We start from the raw sequence: 21113 nt of genomic DNA on the forward strand, positions 1-21113 counted from the left end.
AATATTTGTGAGCATAGTAAAAAAATCTATTCCATCCTATCAAGATAAAAATTGATTTTGGAAAACTCAAAACAATGTTATTGAGTCTTCCCTCCAATGATATCAGAAACTTCTGGTTTTTTTGCCATATCTTTGAACTAGAAAAAAAGAAATAAGACTACTATTGATTTCTCTAAATAAATTCCTTCCAATGCATGTAATGGCATGGATGGCATCAATAAGAATAATTAGAATGGACCTCATATTTCTGTTTCAGTTTTAGTTGAATATGTGCTAATTTTCCCTTACTTTGTGTTCAATAGCTGTGTTAGACAAGTATGACTTCTCCAGCATTCATCATTATGGCATGTAATAGTTTACCTTATTATTATTAAGAAAACTGATGTCCTCATAGTTAATTCTCCATCCAGAATCACTGATTTGCTTTTGAAAGTTGCCTTTATAGATCTTCATAAATATTGTTGCACCTATGGTCCCCAATATGGTTATTACCAGGAGAATGATCATAATAATCAGAGCTGTAGCTTCTAATGACAAAAAAATAGTACAGGTCATTATGGAATAGCGAGAATGAGTGCAGTCTTAGTGAAGCACGCCATCTGATACAAAAATTATGAATTATGTTTTAGAAATCTCAGGACAACAAATCTATCAAACAATTTTTTCTTGTTATAAACAGAGATTTTAGAAGCTAGACTTTATCAAGGCAATGAGAATTATGGATGAAACCTTTCTCCATTGGTTAGGAATAGCTAAAATAATTCTTAGAGAACTTTGGAAGAATGAAACTGATTTGCAGCAACTATATGTCATATTACTCTACATTTTCCAGATGGTACTGGATTCCAGTTCCTACCAGCTTCAATTAGTACAGCTAATTACCATAATTCAACATTATTTGATGTTATCCCCAATCAGTGCCTGGAGGCTGTCAGGGTCTGGATGGGTGTGAACAAGCTTGCACTCAATCCCGACAAGACCGAGTGGCTTGTGTTTTTCCCTCCCAAAGATTGGCCCTGTATTCCATCTCTCAGGCTGGGGGGTGAAATTATATGCCCCTCAGACAGAGTTCGCAATTTGGGAGTCCTCCTGGACCCACAGCTGACTTTAGAACATCATCTGTTGGCTGTGACTGGACTACTGTAATGCGCTCTACATGGGGCAGCCCTTGAAGAGCATTTGGAGACTTCAGCTTATCCAGAATGCAGCCACGCGAGCGATTGTGGGTGCACCTCGGTACACCCACGTTACACCTATCCTCCGCGAGCTGCACTGGCTGCCTGTTGGACTCCGGATGCGCTTCAAGGTGCTAGTTGTTACTTTTAAAGCCCTACATGGTATCGGACCTGGGTACTTGAGAGACCGCCTCCTGCCAATTACCTCCCTATGACCAATTAGATCCCAAAGATTAGGCCTCCTCCGAATACCATCAGCTAGCCAATGTCGACTGTCGACCCCTCGGGGGAGGGCCTTCTCTGTGGCTGCTCCGGCCCTCTGGAACAATCTCCCCGTGGAGATTCGGACCCTCACTACCCTTCTGGCTTTCCGCAAAGCCGTCAAGACCTGGCTATTCCGGCAGGCCTGGGGCTGATGAGTTCCCAGCCCCACTTGAATTGCTGTGACTGTTGTGTTGTTTTTAATCTGTTTTGTGTATCTTGTTTTTGTCTTGTTTGTTTTTTGTATTTCTCCCTTCCCCACTTGTTTGTTAGCCGCCCTGAGTCCCTTGGGAATAGGGCGGCATACAAGTATAATAAACATAACAAATATAACAAACATAACATATGCAATTTAATTTTTCATATTAGCCATCTTTCTTTTTTAAAAAGATAGGAATTTAATTTAATTATCTGATCTATAATAAAACCTAGACTAGGATTCATATATATAGTATAAGGTACAAGTAAACATCACACTCACTGGTAGTTTGACTTTTACAGTGCTCATTGTGAAATCCACAAACTGGTTTGTCTTTAGGGATTTCTCCGTTTGACCAACCAATATAGTTAACTTCTATAGTGGGACTGAAGGTAATAAGAAAAGATAAAGGTTAACATTAAAGGTCAGTTATATTTTTACAGAAATACTTTGTTTTTATTATTTACTATTAATATTCTAAACTTGTTGTGAATAAATTCATACTTTAAAAAGTAACTTATTTATATATTATATCAACTTTTTGTCACAATATTTTTTCTTTTTTATATGTTTAATAAAATGTTTGTACTTATAGAATATATACAGGCAGAAATACCTTAATGTTCTTCTGTAGGTATCAAAATTAAGAACAGGAATGAAGTGAGTAGAATTTCCAGATTCCTGAAGATCATACACAGAATAATCCATTTTTCTTTCACCCAATTCATCAATGTACACAGGACCAGTGATGCCTAAATAACAAACATTTAAGATACAGATGCTTAAATATTTCTTATATACCCTATTTTCCTGGGACAATCTTCTGAATCTTCAAAATCTGCAGAGATTTTCAGTAATAGTATTAATTGGTAAAGCAATCAGAAAAATGAATTGCTTTATTATTTCTGCATTTAAAAACAGTCTGATTGAAACAGCATGTGAATAGTGAGAAAAAGATCTCTTGCCAGATCAGATTCGCCCCATTTTGTCTTTGGTTCTGCTCATATTTGATATTCAATACCGCAATATGTCTATAAAAATATTCCCATTCTTGTTTATATGAACATCCCTTAGAAATTATTCTACTTTCAGATATGATCTTCACTTGACACAGTTACTCATGATATGCTTACATTGAGTTTACTCAGCCTACTTTCTGGGTTTGCCTAAAATACTATAAATTAACTACATAGACTAGTTTAGACATCATCCCAGTGTCTTTGTAGTTTGTGTTTGGGTAACCATAGCCAAATTTGTTGTATTATTGGCCCTATCAACTTACAATGACTGAAGTCTTAAGTCACAAGCTTACCATACAGAGGGGTTTTATTATAGCCTTTTAAAGTGTTGATTAATGCCCTTCCATCAAGGAAATCCTTTTTGTCTTCCAACATTTCTTTTACAGTTGATGCATAAAGCAAAACAGCATCATGAAGGTATGCGGCATAAGAATTTAACTGAAAAAAGATACAACATATGAAACAGTTTGGACTTTTGGGGGGAAAGGGACAGAAGTGGGTTTTAGCTGATCCAGTCCGGTATGCATGGACCGGTGCCAGAAATCTGGCATGCATTTGTGTACCGGGGCCTCTGGAGGCCCCGTACCGGAATGGTCCCTTCCCTGGCCTGCCCCCCTCCTTCCTGCTTGGAGGCACCTGGCGGGTGGGGGGTGCATCTTCCCTTCCAGCCTCCAAAGCCACACTCAGCCCGCTTAGCTCCTGGGGATGCTTTCACGGCCTGCCACCGATTTATAAACAAAAATTAACCATCTTCTTTTAAACTTTCCATTTCAATGAGGATTTAAGAAGTTTTAGAAAAATTCTAATTGAAATGGAAAGGTCATGTGGCAGCCGTGCATGGGCTGCTTACTGACCCAGTGCTTGGCCAGGGTGGCAGGGCTGTCCTGGAGCATCTACCAGCTGGGAAGGGGCACCTGGAGAAAAGCCCAATTGCAGCCGGAAATGGGGCACGAATGAGCAGCCGTTCAGCAGAACTGGGAGTGTACCCAGGTTGGTGGGCTGGCAGGGAGGTTGCGTGGGCCTGGAGGCGGCAGGGAGGCAGGGCTCTTGAGGGAGGCGGCAGAGATGAGGCCCGGGGCTTGCTTCCCTGCCTCCTTCTTCTGAGAGCTGCAGGCGACAGGGAAAATGAGGCTTCTTTGCCAGCCAGAAATTTTGTGAAACAGAAATTTTCACCAACTGGAAGGTATGTGTGTATGTGAGAGAGGGGGGGAGAGAAAGAAATAGAAACTAAGAGAGAAAGGAAGGAAGGGAGAGAAAGAGAGAAAAAAGAGAGAGACAAAGATGGTAAAAGAAAGAGAAAGAAGGCAAGAGAAAGAAAGAAAGTTGGAGAGAGAGACACAGGAAGGAAGGAAGGAAGGAAGGAAGGAAGGAAGGAAGGAAGGAAGGAAGGAAGGAAGGAAGGAAGGAAGGGGGGAGAGAGACACAAGAAAGAAAGAAGGAAGGAAGGAAGGAAGGGGAAGAAAAAGGAAGGAAAGAAAGAAAGAGGGAGGGAGACAGAGATACAAGGAAAGAAGGAAGGAAGGAAGAAAATGAAAGGAAAGAAAGAAAGAAGGAAGGAACGAAAGAAAAGAAAGAAAGAGGAAAAAAGAAAGAGAACTTATGATTACAATTGAGCTCAAAATTTTGATTGCTAAGCAAGAGCATTGTTAAATAAGTTTCACCACATTTTACGCCCACAAAATAGGCCACACCTACAGAATTGGTTCTAAAAAAATTTGAAACCCACCACTGGAAAGCGGTGCATATCCCTCTTAAAGTTGAATGGTTATAAATTAGCCTGGACACCAGGGTTTCTGCTTCTTTAATAGTATAGTAGAAGATGGATTTTTAGCAGCAGAAACCATACTATTGTAATTTTTACAGTTTATTCCAAATTCTTTCCACAGCTTTAGATACATATATCAATTTACAATTGCCCAAATGGCAAATACTTGGGTTTTGGTTGACCCAATGAAATAATTTAGCTAAAAAAATGCAAATAGCACAAGTGAGTAAGATGCTGAGATATGTTAGTTAACTGACATTGCTTACCATGTCATTCTAACATAGAGTCACTGCTCTTGTTTTAAAACTGGTGAAGAGTAGGGAAAGAACAATGGCTACCATGTTTTTACTTGCAAAGAATATTGAATTTGTGTCATTTTTAAATTCTGATTATATTAACAGAGCATGATCTTTAATTTCACAAAATCCTTAGTTCAGCCTTTTCCAACTTGGTGCCTACTAAATTCACGCCTACTCTTGTTACAAAGTTCCCAGCCCCACTTGAATTGCTGTGACTGTTGTGTTGTTTTTTAATCTGTTTTGCGTATCTTGTTTCTGTCTTGTTTGTTTTTTGTATTTCCCCCCTTCCCCACTTGTTTGTTAGCCGCCCTGAGTCCCTCGGGAATAGGGCGGCATACAAGTATAATAAACATCCAAACATCCAAAGGGTTTCAGAAGCTGAAGTGCAAACAACTAAAAACCATCAGATTGGAGATGAATTAGATTATTAATGGTTAGTTAAACATTGGATACGAACAGATTTGGCAGCCAAATCAAGTCATGAGAATGACAAAAAATTCCTTTAAGCTATATTTCTAAGGAGGACATATTCAATTAATACAGTAATAACCTCTTCTTGTAAAGAAAATAAATTGTAAGAGGGCTGCCTTTCCTTTAGCTTGTCATAGAGCTCCTTCATGAAATAAGAGTAGTTCTTATATTCCCTGTAAGACCTTAGAGCTATTAAGAAAACAGACTGATAAGCATCTAAGATGCTGGTGTTTTCATGATTCCAAGTCTCTTCCAAAAAGTAGGCCTGGAAGACAAGAGAGAGAAATTGTGAATTCTAGTAAAAAAAATGCACAATTCAATTGGTGTATCTCAATGTGTGAATGTGAAGGTCAGTAAGATATACTTCACAGGTAAGCTACCAGTATTGCCATTGAGGTTTTCAACACAGTTTCCCCCACATATTAAATGGTAATATAAAAACCCCAAATACACAGATAAAGTGTGATAAAGAAGTCCTAAGGAAATAAAAATTCTGGATTGTATGTATGTCCAAAACAATTAGCCTTTACAAATAGCCACACATACATATATTCAATCCTATTTCTCTATGGAATACATTACTATATTAGGTGTAAAGATTTAACAGTTTCTATTCCTAAAGCCTGGAGGAGGGAACAATTATTCAGTGGAAAAAGCCTAATTACCAATGTTGTAGTCCCAATATCTAAGTATCATGTATGAGGGATAATATGAAGTCTCCAAAAGACCAATGTAGCTTCATAAATTACAAATAATGATAACATGGTGAACAAAGAACCTTTTTATTCTTATTGTATTATCTAAGTCTATTCATTTATTGAAGACTATCCAAAATTGGTCCAAAATTGGAAACTTACATTTTTTAAATTTTGGTTAAAATTAAATGGTTTTGGTTTTAATGGTTAATTAACAACCATTTAAGTTAATAGTTGCCATGTGTCAAGTTTACACTACCTGTAGATCTATCCTTTCCCAAAATATCACTTACATAAAACGTATACACTTGAACCTGGAATGCTTTTGGTGGGTAAACCTAGGGGATTTTTGTCTTTACTTGCTTAAAACAGTTCGTTAATATGTTATTGAAATCCTCACATGATGCATTGGGTTTTCACGTTTCCCTTTTTGATTATATATTCTAATTTACCATAGATATTTTATTTCTGTGTTATGAGCTAAAGTTATGCTATCTAAAAATGATAATAAAAGATCTATTGATACTTACTGACCTCAAATCGTTGCAGAACAAAAAACACATACGGTCCGTTTGTCATACCTAATTCTTTGGCCTGTAACAAAATGTATTTTGCATCCAAAGGATTGCAGATTAAAACAATAACTGCAAAGAAATTGAAAGAATTAGTTATCTCTTATCTAAAGTTAATGCAGAAGAGAATAGAAGCTTGAAGCAACCAATTATCAACTCACAGCATTACAAAAAGTCAAAGCAATTTATTTGTTACTATTCAATGCACAAAAAAGTAGAGATTTGATTGTGTGTATCTTATTAAATAATGCAAAAGATCTTTGCAATATTAAATTATAAAAGTGTTTAAATATGTGTCATGAAGCAGCTTGGAAGAGAAAGATGCTGAGAACAAGAGCCTGTGATCAGCATGAAAATGACAGAGAAAATAGATAGCAATGAATATGTCTTTTGGCAGAAGTGGAACCAAGATGGCAGGAATGAATCTGCTACTGAATGAAAGCCATCAGTATAGGGATTATAGATCCAAGAGTTCTCTTTTATTCTTTTATGGGTACTTAAAATACAGCCATTATTACAAAAAAGTCTCAAAGGTTAAATAAATTACTGTGTTATGTATATGACATGTATATCCATATCATCTATGTTTATCTCTATCTATATATCTACCTTGTTCCCCTGAAAATAAGAGTTCCACAGAGAATAAGCCCAATCATGCTTTGAGTGCATGTACTAAAATAAGCCCTCCCAGAAAATATTGCAACACAGCAGCAACCATGAAGTGAACATGCTTGCCAGCTCCTGCACCTCAAAAATAATAAGACTTTCCCGAAAATAAGGCCAAGTGCTTATTTTGGGAGTCAAAAGAACTTTTATGGGAAACACTGTATGTCTGTTTATATCTATATTATATTTACATATGTCTATGCTATTCAGACACCTGAATATGTAATCTTTTAAACATTTTTAGCATTCTAATGTATTTCCAGGGATACAGATATATGAAATGATACTTTGATATACCAAGTGGTTAGCTCCATTAAAATCAATGTAATTGCTCATCTAAAGAATTAAACTTTAAATGAATAATATGACTCATTGCAATTGTGGAGTTTATTCCTTTCATTCCAAGGCAAATGCTTCAGGTCTTTAAACATTTCTAACTAATTCAAGAAACATCATTTACCATATGTGTTCTTTAATAGGAGTAATATTAAGAGCCAAAATGTAAATATCTCTATGATATGATCAAAGACAGTTTGAAATTCTGTTTCCCAATACTAGGCATTATATAAATAATTTTGATTACAAATGGAGAAAGTTAATCATATAACTCCTTCCAACTCTTTAAAAAATTATAGTAAAGAAGTTTAAATATTTTTATCTTATTTTATTCCAAATACATCAGGTCTTTTATTTTCTTCTCTAACTTACTTCTGGCAACAGATGATATATAGTTCAGTTTCTCTTCATGGAGGCTTTGATTTTTTGTGTTGTATCTCACCTTCACTGTGATGGTTATATTGAATTTGAGTTGGTTTTCTATACTTGTCCATAATTCTTCTGTTTCACCCCATGTAAATGCATCATATGAACTTCCAAAGAGACCAACATATTTCCACCCAAAATATTGAAGAGTTTTATGCAGTACTTCTCCTATCAGGTACACTGGTGAGACAAGGTTGATGTAAGTGTCATAAAAAAATGAATTTCTCAGCTTAGTTGTTTGGCCAACAAACCCAAACATGGGAATATTCCATTGAGAAGCAAGCAATCCTGTAACCTAGTAAGAAAAAAATAGTAATAATGGCATTAATTAATAACACATAATAATTATATATAATTTTGTTTACTCTGGATTTTTATCTATATGAAGGCATAAGAAATGTCAACTTGATCACGTTTGGATTTTACAAAGAAATTAACCAATGTTATTGAGCTCTCTGAAAGTTAAAAATTATCCAGTTGTTTTGGAAATATAAAAATCAACCTTGGGCTGTAATCTGTGATTTTATTATTTTATGTTTTGTCTGAAATCAATATATTTTGTTTTAATTTATCATAAGTCACTTAAAATCAACTTTCTGCTTGGTTGGTACAAGCCAATAGAGTTGGCACAGTACAAATATCTTCAAATACATAGTGCCATTTGTTAGGATTCTGAAAAAATGATTTTTCTGTTATCCCTGAGAACAAGGTGGCTTTATGGAATTTATTGAATTCTGAATGTTATGGAATTCTGAAAAGCCTTTAAAAAAGTTGTTTTCTACTGGTTTGGATTAGTGTGGATAGAGCCACATATTGTTTTTTTTAATATATTGTTCTATGTTGTCTGGCCTAATTCCATATCTTATTAATCATTTTTGTCTATTGGTATTTTTATCTTTTTTATATTGTAAGCCAGCCATAATTAGTCTGGAGTCAGATAGTACTTAAATCAAATAAATAAAAAGGGACATTATAGTGAGTCTACACTGAATATTAATGATATGCATGAATACAAATATCACAAAACTTTTTAAAGTTGTTATTCAGCTTTATCTGAACAGTATGCCGGTTATAATATGATAGTGTTTCCTGTAATTGGCTCTGATCAAAATATCAATCAAAATTCTAAAGACATGAAGCCCATATAGAATGTTGCATTCATAAAATTGTAAGAGACAATTCTACATAAACAAATCAGGGATGGGAATCTATATTGTCCAAATGCTGCTGAACTATTATTTAGGTCTTAGTTCATCAAAGGTCTGGATTTTTGCAGGGCTACAAAATTGTTACCAGATCCCAGTTAACAAGATAGCAAAATGAAGTGTTGACGCTCCTGCCTTCTATTTGTGTCTTCTTAAATCAAACTCACATTTACCTAATATCTTACAGCTATTGTGTCAACCACACAGCTAGAGACGATCAATGAAGTAAAATCTAGATATCAGAAATATATCTAATTCCAATCTTGGGGTAAATATAACAATAGCAATAAGGCTTATATACTGCCCCAAAGCGTTTTACAGTATTCTCTGGCCAGTTTACAATGTAAAAGCAGTATTTTGATATTGGCTGCAATAATCTGGGACCTCCTTTTCCTGACCTCCAAAGGAAAACTGAGTCAACCTTGTTCTCAGTCTGGATCCAACTCTAGACTGTGGTCAGATTTTGCCTGCAATATTTTATTTTAACCATTGTGACACCAGGGTTCTTGGAATATAGAATCTTGGAAATTGAAAGAAGAATTTCCAACATTATAATAATTTATAATGATTTTATTAAAGGCAGTGTCTCAGAATTATTTGAAATATTTCTTGCCCAGTTTCGTGACACCTTGGCTAAGTTGTCCTATTTATAACAATTACATATCTTTCCATTTTTTTTCCATTCCCTATTCCCTCACAAAACTTCTGAATGCAATCAGCCTTGGTCCTGCAAACTTCAAAATGCTGGGAAAAGATAGGGAATATAATCTGTCAACTAGTAGTGTGATTCAGCCAGTTCGCACCTATTCGGGAGAACTGGTTGTTAACTTTCTAAGCAGTTGGGAGAACCAATGGTTCTCCTTTTGTTTTTCCCCACTTTTCAGAGCTAATCTTGTAAGGAAGGCAGGAAGGAAACATTTTGATATTGTTTCTAGCCTAATCTTTATTGCCCTGCTTACAGAAACTGCCTCTCCCGTTAACCCTTATTACATTGTAGCAGCTAAGGCGAAGCACCCACCCAGTCACATGACCACCGAGCCACGCCTATTCAGCTGGTCATTAAGGCAGAGAACCGGTTGTTAAATTATTTGAATGCCACCACTGCTGTCAACCATAGGTCACTTTAATTGACCGACAAGAGATTACAAAATCCACTATCCAACTACAGTTGTCTCAACTCCACTCTGGGTCAAAATAGAAATAAATTAAACTGCAAATGGGAAAAGAGAACTTTGGTACTTTTAAAGAAAGTGCTCCTATTCTCACTCCTTTTTGTTTGTTTATTTTAATTGCAAAGCATCATTCCCATCTTCTTGTGGTATGTTTTTGTAGAGAGGAGGTCAGGACTCCAAGCCTAGAAACACAACTTTCCCCTGCTGAAGCAGTTTGAGGAAGAGACAGAGATACATTCCAAATAATGCTTATAGGCTGGAATCAGGAAAAGAAATTTAGATGAGTGGAGAAGGTAGAATCAACCTAAAAATTCTATATAGCCACAGCATTCAAAAGGGAAAACTAGACTTACTCTATTTTTCAAATAAACTGGAGGCAGAACCTCAGTTTCCCTGAATTATAAAAAGAAAAAAAGATGTGGAGCTGATTTTAACCCCCTATATCAAATTGGCCAAAGGCTAAAAATACTACTAGTTTATTAACATGAGAGCTGATTGATGTGTGGAGTTGGGTAAATGTATTCCTTTGCAGCCTTCATCTTCCTCTAGAACTGTTCTACTTCAGAGGATACATAAATAATTTAAACCAGACATTTCCCAAAAACAAGCCCATCCAATGAAATTATAATAGAATCAGTTTAACAAAGTTACTGGTTCTCAGAAATAATCCAGTACAAAACATATTTCATAGTGATTCGAAAATCTGTTCAGCAGGTGCCATGGTGAAGTTGAACTGATTGGCTGTATTGCCCAGAAACTTCTCCAGGACACGCCAGCTAGGATCATTATTTTCTCAACCACACTAGAAGCCTCTGGCCAGGAACTTTGACCACTATACAATTATTGAATGTGATGGGGACATGGTTACTTAAGAAGCAACAATGGAGACATGCTAAATGAATTCATTTTCATTTTATTAAGTTTGTATGCCGCCCTATTCCCGAGAGACTCAGGGCGGCTAACAATAAAAAGGGAGGGGATACAAAAAAGGGAGGGGATACAAAAAAATAAAATAAAAAACAACAATTTAAAATTCTACAACAGTCGTAACCTTGAATGGGGCTGGATAGTTCAACAGCCCCAGGCCTGCCGGAACAGCCAGGTCTTAACTGCTTTGCAGAAGGCCGGAAGGGTAGTAAGGGTCCGGATCTCCACGGGGAGATCGTTCCAGAGGGCTGGAGCAGCCACAGAGAAGGCCCTCCCCCGAGGAGTCGCCAGCCGACATTGGCCGGCAGATGGAATTCAGAGGAGGCCTAGTCTGAATATGGTTTAAATACAAATGTTGATGTCCAGTACAAGAAAAATATATTGAAGTGGTTTGGTCATGTAGAGAAAATGGAATGAGGAAAAAATTGTGAAGGAAATATATAAAGTAAGAATGAATGGATTGAGGGTGCAGAGAAGGCCACTAAACCTATGTGAAACAAGGGACAAGATTCTCAAAAAAGACTATGGCGAAGTTTAGAAAACCAAACAATATAGGCATTCTTTCTAATTCCAACAATACTAAAATGACAAAATTTCTTTCCAGAGAAGAATGTTGTTGAGAGTTTTCATGATGAGGTACATTTTTCTATTTAACCTCTCTTGTTCCCCTTCCACTACCCTGGACACGTATGAATATGCAGAGGTATGAAAAATAACATAAATGCAAATTTGATCAGTTAAACATTATTTGCTTTTTGTCCCAATTTTCTATTTTTAACTTTTGTTTATCATTTCTTACTCCTTTCCTAATGTTGCTTATCTCAAAAAAGAGTTACATGTTGGAAATATATGCATATATGAAAAGAAAAATATATACTAATATACTGATATAAAAATATACTAATGAAATTGTTTCACAATTCTAAAATGAGTCAAGAACTTTCATAATTAATGTTCAGAAGAAGAACAAAAAACCACAAGATGTACTGGAAAAACAAGTCTTAGAATTAAGATAATCAAATTACATTAAGAAACCACTAAATGGTTGCAAGATTAATGTACATTAGAAACATTAAGCAAAAAAAAGGGCATGTGTATCTAGAATGAAATTGGCTAGGAAATTTAGTTTCTATAGAATGGAATGTTGCCTTTTGAATGCCTCCCATGAAGCTACTGAGAGTTGGTGGATTATATTTTACTTAAATCAATTTTTTTTAAAAATTCCTACATTGAGAAATCATATAATACCCAGTTGTATCTGTCCACCCTGTGCCAACTCAACGAAGTGATGAGCCAGGGTCTGGAGGCTGTTAAAGACTGGATGGGGGTCAACAAGCTTGTGCTCAATCCAGAAAAGACCGAGTGGCTGCTGTGTTTCCCTCCCGCGAATTGGCCAAGTGTTCCATCTCTCAGGCTGGGGGGTCAAATTATACACCCCTCAGACAGGGTTCGCAACTTGGGAGTCCTCCTGGACCCACAGCTGACCTTCGAACATCATTTGTCAGCTGTGACCAGGGGGGCATTTGCCCAGGTTCGCCTGGTACACCAGTTGCGTCCCTACCTGAACCGGGAGGCCCTCACAACAGTCACTCGTGCCCTTGTGACCTCTAGGCTGGAATACTGCAATGTGCTCTACATGGGGCTGCCCTTGAAGAGCATTCGGCGACTTCAGCTAGTCCAGAATGCGGCCGCGCGAGCAATTGTGGGTGCACCTCGCTTCACCCACGTTACACCTATCCTCCGCTAGCTGCACTGGCTGCCTGTCGATCTCCGGGTGCGCTTCAAGGTGCTACTTATCACCTATAAAGCCCTTCATGGTAGTGGGCCTGGGTATTTGAGAGACCGCCTACTGCCAATTACCTCCACTAGACCGATACGATCGCATCGATTAGGCCTCCTCCGAATTCCATCTACTAGCCAGTGCAAACTGGCAACTACCCGGAGGAGAGCCTTCTCGGTGGCTGCTCCGATCCTCTGGAACGAACTCCCCGTGGAGATTCGGACCCTCACCACCCTCCAATCCTTCTGCGCCGCTTTGAAGATCTGGCTGTCCCGGCTGGCCTGGGGTTAAGATTCCAACCCCACCCGAATTGTGTGACTGTTGTGCTCTCTTTTAATATGTTGTATTGTTTCCATATTGGAATACTGTTTGTCTTTCCCCCCCTCCCTTTTTGAATTGTGAGCCGCCCTGAGTCCCCCCAGGGAAAAGGGCGGCATACAAATAAAGGAAATTCAAATTCAAATTCAAATATAAAAAGCAGAAAAACAGAACTTCAGCAAATAGCATTCACATGGACATCTTACAGTCATAGAAATGTTTACCTGCAAGGGAACACCTGAACTCGCAAGTGAGATTTGCTGGAAAAAAATACATAGAAGGCACAGCACAAACTGGATATTTTCCTCAAAAGCCCCACCTCCAGTTCTTTAGCCAGGAATTATCAATATTTCTTCAATATTTCTCCACATCATTAAAAGAATGAAGTCAGTGATCCAAGGAAGCTTATACCTGTATTGTTTACTTCTATGATAAAAAGTTGATGACAGTTTGCTATTTCACCTTGCATTACCCTGGTCCCGTAATCACACTTTCATAGTGATTGCAGAGATTGCAGGATCAATATTTTCACAATTTAATTTCGCTTGAGTGGGAAGTGCAGTTGTGATTGCAATGTCTTTTTGACACTGCTCATCTGACTTGGACTCTTTGTATCTTCCAACTAACTCTGGCCAGCTCCCAATGAAGCCAATAGGTTGATACATCCTAATGCTGCGTTTGCAATAGCCCAATTAGAGATGAAACTACTATAAATGGAACAAAGCCTTTCCCTATCAATACTATCTCTATCCCCTTTTCATCACAACAGAACTGGTAAATAAATCAGTAAATATTTTGGGGGGGAAAAAGAAGAGTCTAATCTTCATTAGTGAATAAATGAGCAACTGAGGAGGTGACTACTTAGATCTGGAAAAGGGGAAAAGGATGGTAAAAAAGCTAAAAATAATTCTGACTTAATAATGTTCAATGTAAGATACTGTAGGCAGACAGAAACTCTATTCATGGATCTTGTCTGTTTCTTGATTTTGTCTAACTACCAAAGTTGGCAGTTCTGGAATATAGAGTGAACTACATTTTCTCCAAAGTTGTAGTTATATGGGACACAATATATTTAAATGACTTGGTTGGCATCTTGTACAAAATCTAAAGTAACTGACATAATTTTCTGGACAGTGGTATTTCTAGACAATAAAGTCCCTTTATTTCCTAAAATATTAGTACCGTATATACTCGAGTATAGGCCGACCCGAATATAAGCCGAGGCACCTAATTTTACCACAAAAACCTGGAAAAGTTATTGACTCGAGTATAAGCCTAGGATGGGAAATGCAGCAGCTACCGGTAAATTTCAAAAATAAAAATAGATACCAATAATGTTTTTGAATATTTATTTCCTCCCCTGGAGTGGGGAGGAACTGGGGATTTCATAGTATCCTTCCCCTGGAGTGGGGAGGAATTGGGGATTTTGCAGTATCCTACCCCTGTAGTGGGGAGGGAATGTGGCTTTCATAGTATCCTATCCCTGGAGTGGGGAGGATTTGGGGGATTTCATAGTATCCTTCCCCTGGAGTGGGGAGGAAATGTGGATTTCATAGTATCCTTCCCCTGGAGTGGGGAGGAATTGGGGGATTTCATAGTATCCTTCCCCTGGAGTGGGGAGGATTTGGGGGATTTCATAGTATCCTACCCCTGGAGTGGGGAGGATTTGGGGGATTTCATAGTATCCTACCCCTGGAGTGGGGAGGATTTGGGGGATTTCATAGTATCCTTCCCCTGGAGTGGGGAGGAAATGTAGATTTCATAGTATCCTTCCCCTGGAGTGGGGAGGATTTGGGGGATTTCATAGTATCCTTCCCCTGGAGTGGGGAGGAAATGTAGATTTCATAGTATCCTTCCCCTGGAGTGGGGAGGATTTGGGGGATTTCATAGTATCCTTCCCCTGGAGTGGGGAGGATTTGGGGGATTTCATAGTATACTAAGTCAGAAATAACATTGCTGCGTAGCCAGTGTCTCAGTCACTTAAACCTCATACATAAATCATTGTACGAGGCGCTCGACGGCGCCTCTTACCTGCCGCGGGTCCCACCAGGACCGGCCAGAGGCACAGCAAGCTCCGGAACCAGAGTGGGAGCCTCCGCCGCATGGCTCAGCTCCGCCAGGGACGCATCCGGCAAGGGGAAAGCGGGGTCCCCTCTCCCGCAGCGGGTGGAGGGCGCGGGGTGGCGGCAGGGCTGGGCTGCCTCCGGGTCCTGCCTCCCGGAGCCCTGGGGCGGCTGGGCTCGGCTTCCAGCAGGGAGGAGAAGGGGGGCTTCCCGGAGCCGCGCGCTCGGCAAGCTCACCGCTCAACTCAGCGCCAGCGCGCCTTCATCTCCGAGCGCCCAGCGGAAGGGCCAAGCCGCTCGCCTCGGAGCCGCTGGAGCTGGGACGCCGCCTCCGCCGCGGAATTTGCTCCAACTCAGCCGCTCCGGCCCATTGTCAGCCGGCTGGTCCCTGCCGTCCCTCCCCTCCTCTCTCTAGCTTAAAGAGACACCGACTTGCCTCGGCTGGAGGCCGGGCACGGGGAGGAGTTGGCGCCAGCCCGGGGAGGGGGCTGCGAGCAGGCGGGCGGGGGGACGGGAGGTAAAAGGCTGGATGGGTTTGGTTGCCAAACCGAGGCGGCTCGCTCGGGGCTCTTCCCTCTCTCCCCACGGGTGGACATCGGCCGGAGTTCCCACAAATGCCGCTCCCCGCATTTTTCTGGACGGGGTCTCGCAGGAAGGAATCCCCTCCTCCTCCAACAGGCAACAGCACTGCCGGATCCAGTTGTAGACTCGAGTATAAGCCGAGCCGGCTTTTTTCAGCCCAAAAAGTGGGCTGAAAAACTCGGCTTATACTCGAGTATATACGGTAATTACTTTTTGTACTCATATTTTCTGTTAGAGTTTACTATGTAGATTGGATTATCACCTGAAAGTTATAAAAGACTGAAAATTCTCTGAAATATGATAAATCATGGGAAAACTATGCCTTATAAGATAGCTGTCTGTTGACAGCTGTCTATGCATGTAGGAGGATCAGATAAAAGAAGAACAAGAACCAGAACAGTCACTTTTTTTACTTTAGAACACTTGCTATTATAGTTACAACCTTGGCATTGTCAGGAGAAGGTAATGTGAACTGTCTTCTTGGGAGAAAGAAAGCGTTTTTTCTCTCTCAAACTGGTGAGTGAATGAATGGGGATTTTCATGAAAGAGTATGTTTTCTTTCTTTTGTCCAAGACAAAAACTGCTAATGAAAAGGAAACACAACAGGTGAACTGTGTGCATATTAAAACTATAAAGATATGGTATGGTGAAAATTTTAGAGCTTATTTTAAAGCAAAATTTCAGTCCTGCATAGGAGTACATTTCAAGCAACTGTGATTAATATCTATATATCAATATCTCTATTTGTATTTGTTCTTGTGTGTGTGTTTGTGTGTGTTTGTGTGTCTGTTTGTCTGTCTGTCTATATATTAGGAATGATGGCATAGTGGTTAGACTGCATTACTGCAGGCTACTTCTGTTGACTGCCAGCTGCCAGCAGTTCAGCAGTTTGATTCTGACGGTCTCAATGTTGACTCAGCCTTCCACCCTTCTGAAGTTGGAAAAATGAGAACCCAGATTGTAGGGAAAAATAAGCTGACTCTATAAACTGCTTAGAGAAGCCTGTAAAGCACTGTGGAATAATATATAAGTCTAAGTACTATTGCTGTTGCTATTGCTTGGACTATTTTCTGATGTGAAATAATTTGAGAACTGGATCTTAATAACAGGGATCCACTTTCTTTTTCATGTTGGATTGTGGAATGTTCTAAGATCCATGCTTGTTTTCATTTGTTAACAGATTTGTATCAGTTCAGCACCAAATGATGTTGTCTGCTAGAACTTGCCACTCTGTAATTCATGTTTTGTGTTATCAGTGACATCTGATATATACCCTGGATATACTTGTTATTATTGCTATTCTTCCTGTTTATCTATTCACATTCTTCAAAAAGATTTTTACTTTTTTATATGTAATTAAAATACAATGCAATACAATACAATACAATACAATAGCAGAGTTGGAAGGGACCTTGCCTAAATGTAGAACCTTACCTTGCCTAAATGTAGAACCTTACTCTTTTCACCATTGAATTTCATTTTATTAGATAGTGTTTAATGTACAAGTTTGTCAAGATCCTTCTGTATCTTTAGCCTATCTTCTGGAGTGTTGGCTATTCCTGCCAGCTTGGTGTCATCTGCAAATTTGATGAGTTTCCCATTTATTCCCTCATCCAAATCATTGATGAAGATGTTGAATAGTACTGGGCCCAAAATAGAGCCTTGGGGTTCTCCACTGCATAGTTCCCTCCATGAAGATGCAGTTCCATTGAGGACTACATGTTGAGTGTGGTTGGTCAGCCAGTTATGAATCCATCTGGTGGTGGTGTTGTCTAACCCAGTGTTTTTCAACCACTGTGCCGCGGCACACTAGTGTGCCGTGACATAGTGTAAGGTGTGCCGTGGGAAAAACACCCGCTGGGTGTTTTTGCCTCGGGACATCTCTGTGTCCACTGTTCCCTCTAAGGGAAACACCGCACAGCCGTTTCAAGAAAACACCGCGCAGCCGTTTCAAACTGCGCGCAGTGATTTCTGCCACAGGCTCCCGAAGCTGAGGGGAATAGCTGCTGCCACCTCCTCCTCCTCCAACAGCACTGCCGGATTTGCCGCCAATGCTGCAGCCGAGGTGAAGCCTCCAAAGCTCCCGCAGGCACCCCCACCCATGGCAGTGGCGGCGGTGCCTCCCCCTCTGCTCGGAGCACCTCAGCTGGGCTCTGGGTTACCCCTGCCACCGCCTCCACCTCCGCGGTTTTTCAGAAGCCATGAGGCCTTTTTCCCTGCTCTCCCCCTCCGGCGCCTTCCTACTAGCTCCCGCGGCCAAATGGCTCCTCAAAAGCACGGCGGAGGAGGAAGGGGGAGGGATAACACGGGGGCCAGCTCAGGTGCTCCGCGTGGAGGCTAAGTCAAGGACTGGCTGTATTGCAGAGGAGCTGGGAGCCACTCAAGGATTTCACGGTGCTACGAGGAGGAGAGCGAGCCTCTGAGCAGCTGCGGGGAGCCTGCCTGGCCAGAAGCGACCTTCGGCTGGACAGAGGGGCGAGGGCTGCCTGGAGAAACAGTGAGGGCCCTTTTGGGCTAGTGAGCAGGAACGTTTGTGGAGCACACCGGTTGTGTGTGGAGGCTCCACGCAGAGCACCTGAGCTGGCCCCCGTGTTATCCCTCCCCCTTCCTCCTCCGCCGTGCTTTTGAGGAGCCATTTGGCCGCGGGAGCTAGTAGGAAGGCGGCGGAGGGGGGGAGCAGGGAAAAAGGCCTCATGGCTTCTGAAAAACCGCGGAGGTGGAGGCGGCGGCAGGGGTAACCCAGAGCCCAGCTGAGGTGCTCCGAGCGGAGGGGGAGGCACCACCGCCGCTGCCATGGGCGGGGGCACCTGCGGGAGCTTTGGAGGCTTCACCTCGGCTGCAGCACTGGGCAGCAAATATGTTGGTGCTGTTGGAGGAGGAGGAGGAGGAGGAGGTGGCAGCAGCTATTCTAGTGGTGGCGGGGGCTCGTTGGCATCTTCAGCGGCAGCCCTGCCCCCTGTGAAAAAAACCGAAGATAGAGCAGATCCACGCAGATGATGTTGCTGCAACATGACTGGAGGAGGAATTCTGGGAGTTGAAGTCCACAAGGCTTAAAGCTGTCAGGTTTGAAGACCCCTGGGGTTTTTTTTCCTAAAGGGTGTGCAAAGGTCTTGTAACTTGACAGCTTTAAGACTTGCATGCTTCAATGCCAGAGTTCCTGAGCCCACATGAGTGGAGGAGGAATTCTGGGAGTTGAAGTCCACAAGGCTTAAAGCTGTCAGGTTTGAAGACCCTTGGGATTTTTTTTTCTAAAGGGTTAGGGGTGAAAAGGTCGTGTAACTTGACAGCTTTAAGACTTGCATGCTTCAATGCCAGAGTTTCTGAGCCAACATTTTGGTTGCTAAGCAGGACCGTTGTTAAGTGATACTGATATTATATAACACTTTTAATTAAGCGGGTACCTTGAATAAACATAACTTTGAGTTTCAAATAATACTGATTTCGTTGTTGTCTTAGGTGACATCTGTGAAAAAAATTCAGGTGCTCAGGCATGAAAATATGCCGCTCAAACACTATACTTTTCTGCTCACACTGAAAAAAAATTAGAGGGAACATTGTCTGTGTTCCGAAAGTTGCTTTTGGGACACAGGGATGCCTCTATTAAGTCCCTGCGGCTCCACGTTTACTTTAAAAACGCGGGGACAGCCGGGAGGTAGCGCACGCAGGGACGTCACTGACGTCCCATGCGTGCACCCATAGCAACAATCACGGAGGATTCAAGAGAATTACTTTATATATAGTCAATATAGGCACAGAGTTAAATTTTTTAACATTTTCTAATGGTGGTGTGCCTTGTGATTTTTTTCATGAAAAAAGTGTGCCTTTGCACCAAAAAGGTTGAAAAACACTGGTCTAACCCACATTCTTCTACTTTATCTAGTAGTAGGTTATGGACTACCTTATCAAATGCCTTACTGAAGTCCAAGTAAACTACCTGTATATCAACGGCATTCCTCTGGTCCACTAATTTTGTCACATTATCAAAGAATGCAATAAGATTAGTCTGGCATGATCTGTTTTTGACAAACCCATGTTGGCTTTTGGCTATTACTTTGTTTGCTTTTAGGTGTTCGCTAATTCGTTGCTTGATTATCTTTTCCAGAATCTTTCCTGGTATTGAGGTCAGGCTGATAGGTCTGTAGTTTCCTGGATCTGTTTTTTGAAAATGGGAACCACATCAGCTTTTTTCCAGTCCTCTGGTAGTTCCCTGGTGCTCCAGGATCTCTGAAAGATATAGTTCAGTGGTTCTGAGATCTCATCTACCAGTTCCTTCAGAACCCTGGGGTTTAATCCATCTGGTCCTGGTGGTTTGAACTCGTCTATGGTAGACAGGTGCTCACTTACCATTTTCTTCCCTATTTCAACTTGTGTTCCTAATCTGATTTTTGTGGTGCTGTTTTTGATAGGTTTGTGTAAAGACAGATGCAAAACATGAGTTAAATAGTTCTGCTTTCTCCTTGTTGCTTGTCACCTTCCTGCCACTTTCTCCCAGCAATGGATCAATTGTTTCCTTAATTTTTTTCTTGTTTTTAACATGTTGGAAGAAGCTTTTTTTTGTTAATTGTATTGGAGATTTTGATTACAATAGTATAAGCAAATGCAAACTAAACTCAATCAGAAGAAGGAATAGAAATAATAAAAAAGTGCAAAGTAAGGAAAAGAAATGTGTGTGTGTGTTTGTTTATTTGTTTGTTTGTGTGGCTTTTGATCTTCATCACAAGTATAAATGCACTAAATAGCTCTTTTTCCCAAAGCCCATCTCTTATCTATACACAAATCTATTAATCATCAACTTTTAATTCCTGTAAAAAGTCTGTAAAGAGTTAGCAGAGATACAAATATGTCTTATTTTTAACCTTAATCAAAGAAACCAACTTTATATTTATTTTATTCCAACATTCTTTTTAATTCATTAAGATGTTATTGCAGGATTTGGTCTCCTCAAATTTCTTTTCCCCATCCTATTGGCTTCTTTGCAGTTGTAGCAAACCTCTTTGATTTTTTGAAGCTTTAACCAACTTTAGTATATCCAATGGAAATCTCCCTTATCCTGGTCATTTTTTTCTTGTCATTTCTGTTTTCACTATAGACACACTCCATATTTTATAATCCATACCTTTACCCTGAATATGGACCACAGAATCCTAAAAAGTGAGGTGGAGGTTTTTTTCTGCATCAAGCA

The 21113-nt window shown here is 40.2% G+C and overlaps 1 protein-coding gene across 1 annotated transcript in view; it reads right to left on the reverse strand.

Moving 5' to 3' along the window:
* The window catches only part of LOC106544109 (guanylate cyclase 2G-like), a 50753-nt gene that overhangs the window by 21245 nt on the left and 8395 nt on the right, over positions 1 to 21113 (reverse strand). Inside the window, exons 2-8 of the mRNA XM_014060265.2 lie at positions 7831 to 8179; positions 6419 to 6528; positions 5260 to 5454; positions 2948 to 3092; positions 2252 to 2387; positions 1918 to 2021; positions 361 to 527 (exon numbers count right to left, since the gene is read on the reverse strand). Of these exons, the coding sequence (XP_013915740.2) occupies positions 361 to 527; positions 1918 to 2021; positions 2252 to 2387; positions 2948 to 3092; positions 5260 to 5454; positions 6419 to 6528; positions 7831 to 8179 (1206 nt within the window). The remainder of the gene's footprint in view (positions 1 to 360; positions 528 to 1917; positions 2022 to 2251; positions 2388 to 2947; positions 3093 to 5259; positions 5455 to 6418; positions 6529 to 7830; positions 8180 to 21113) is intronic.

Source organism: Thamnophis sirtalis, unplaced genomic scaffold, assembly GCF_051295495.1.
Source record: "Thamnophis sirtalis isolate CommonGarterSnake01/CBP01778 unplaced genomic scaffold, rThaSir2_p1.2 scaffold_11, whole genome shotgun sequence".
NCBI lineage: Eukaryota > Metazoa > Chordata > Lepidosauria > Squamata > Natricidae > Thamnophis > Thamnophis sirtalis.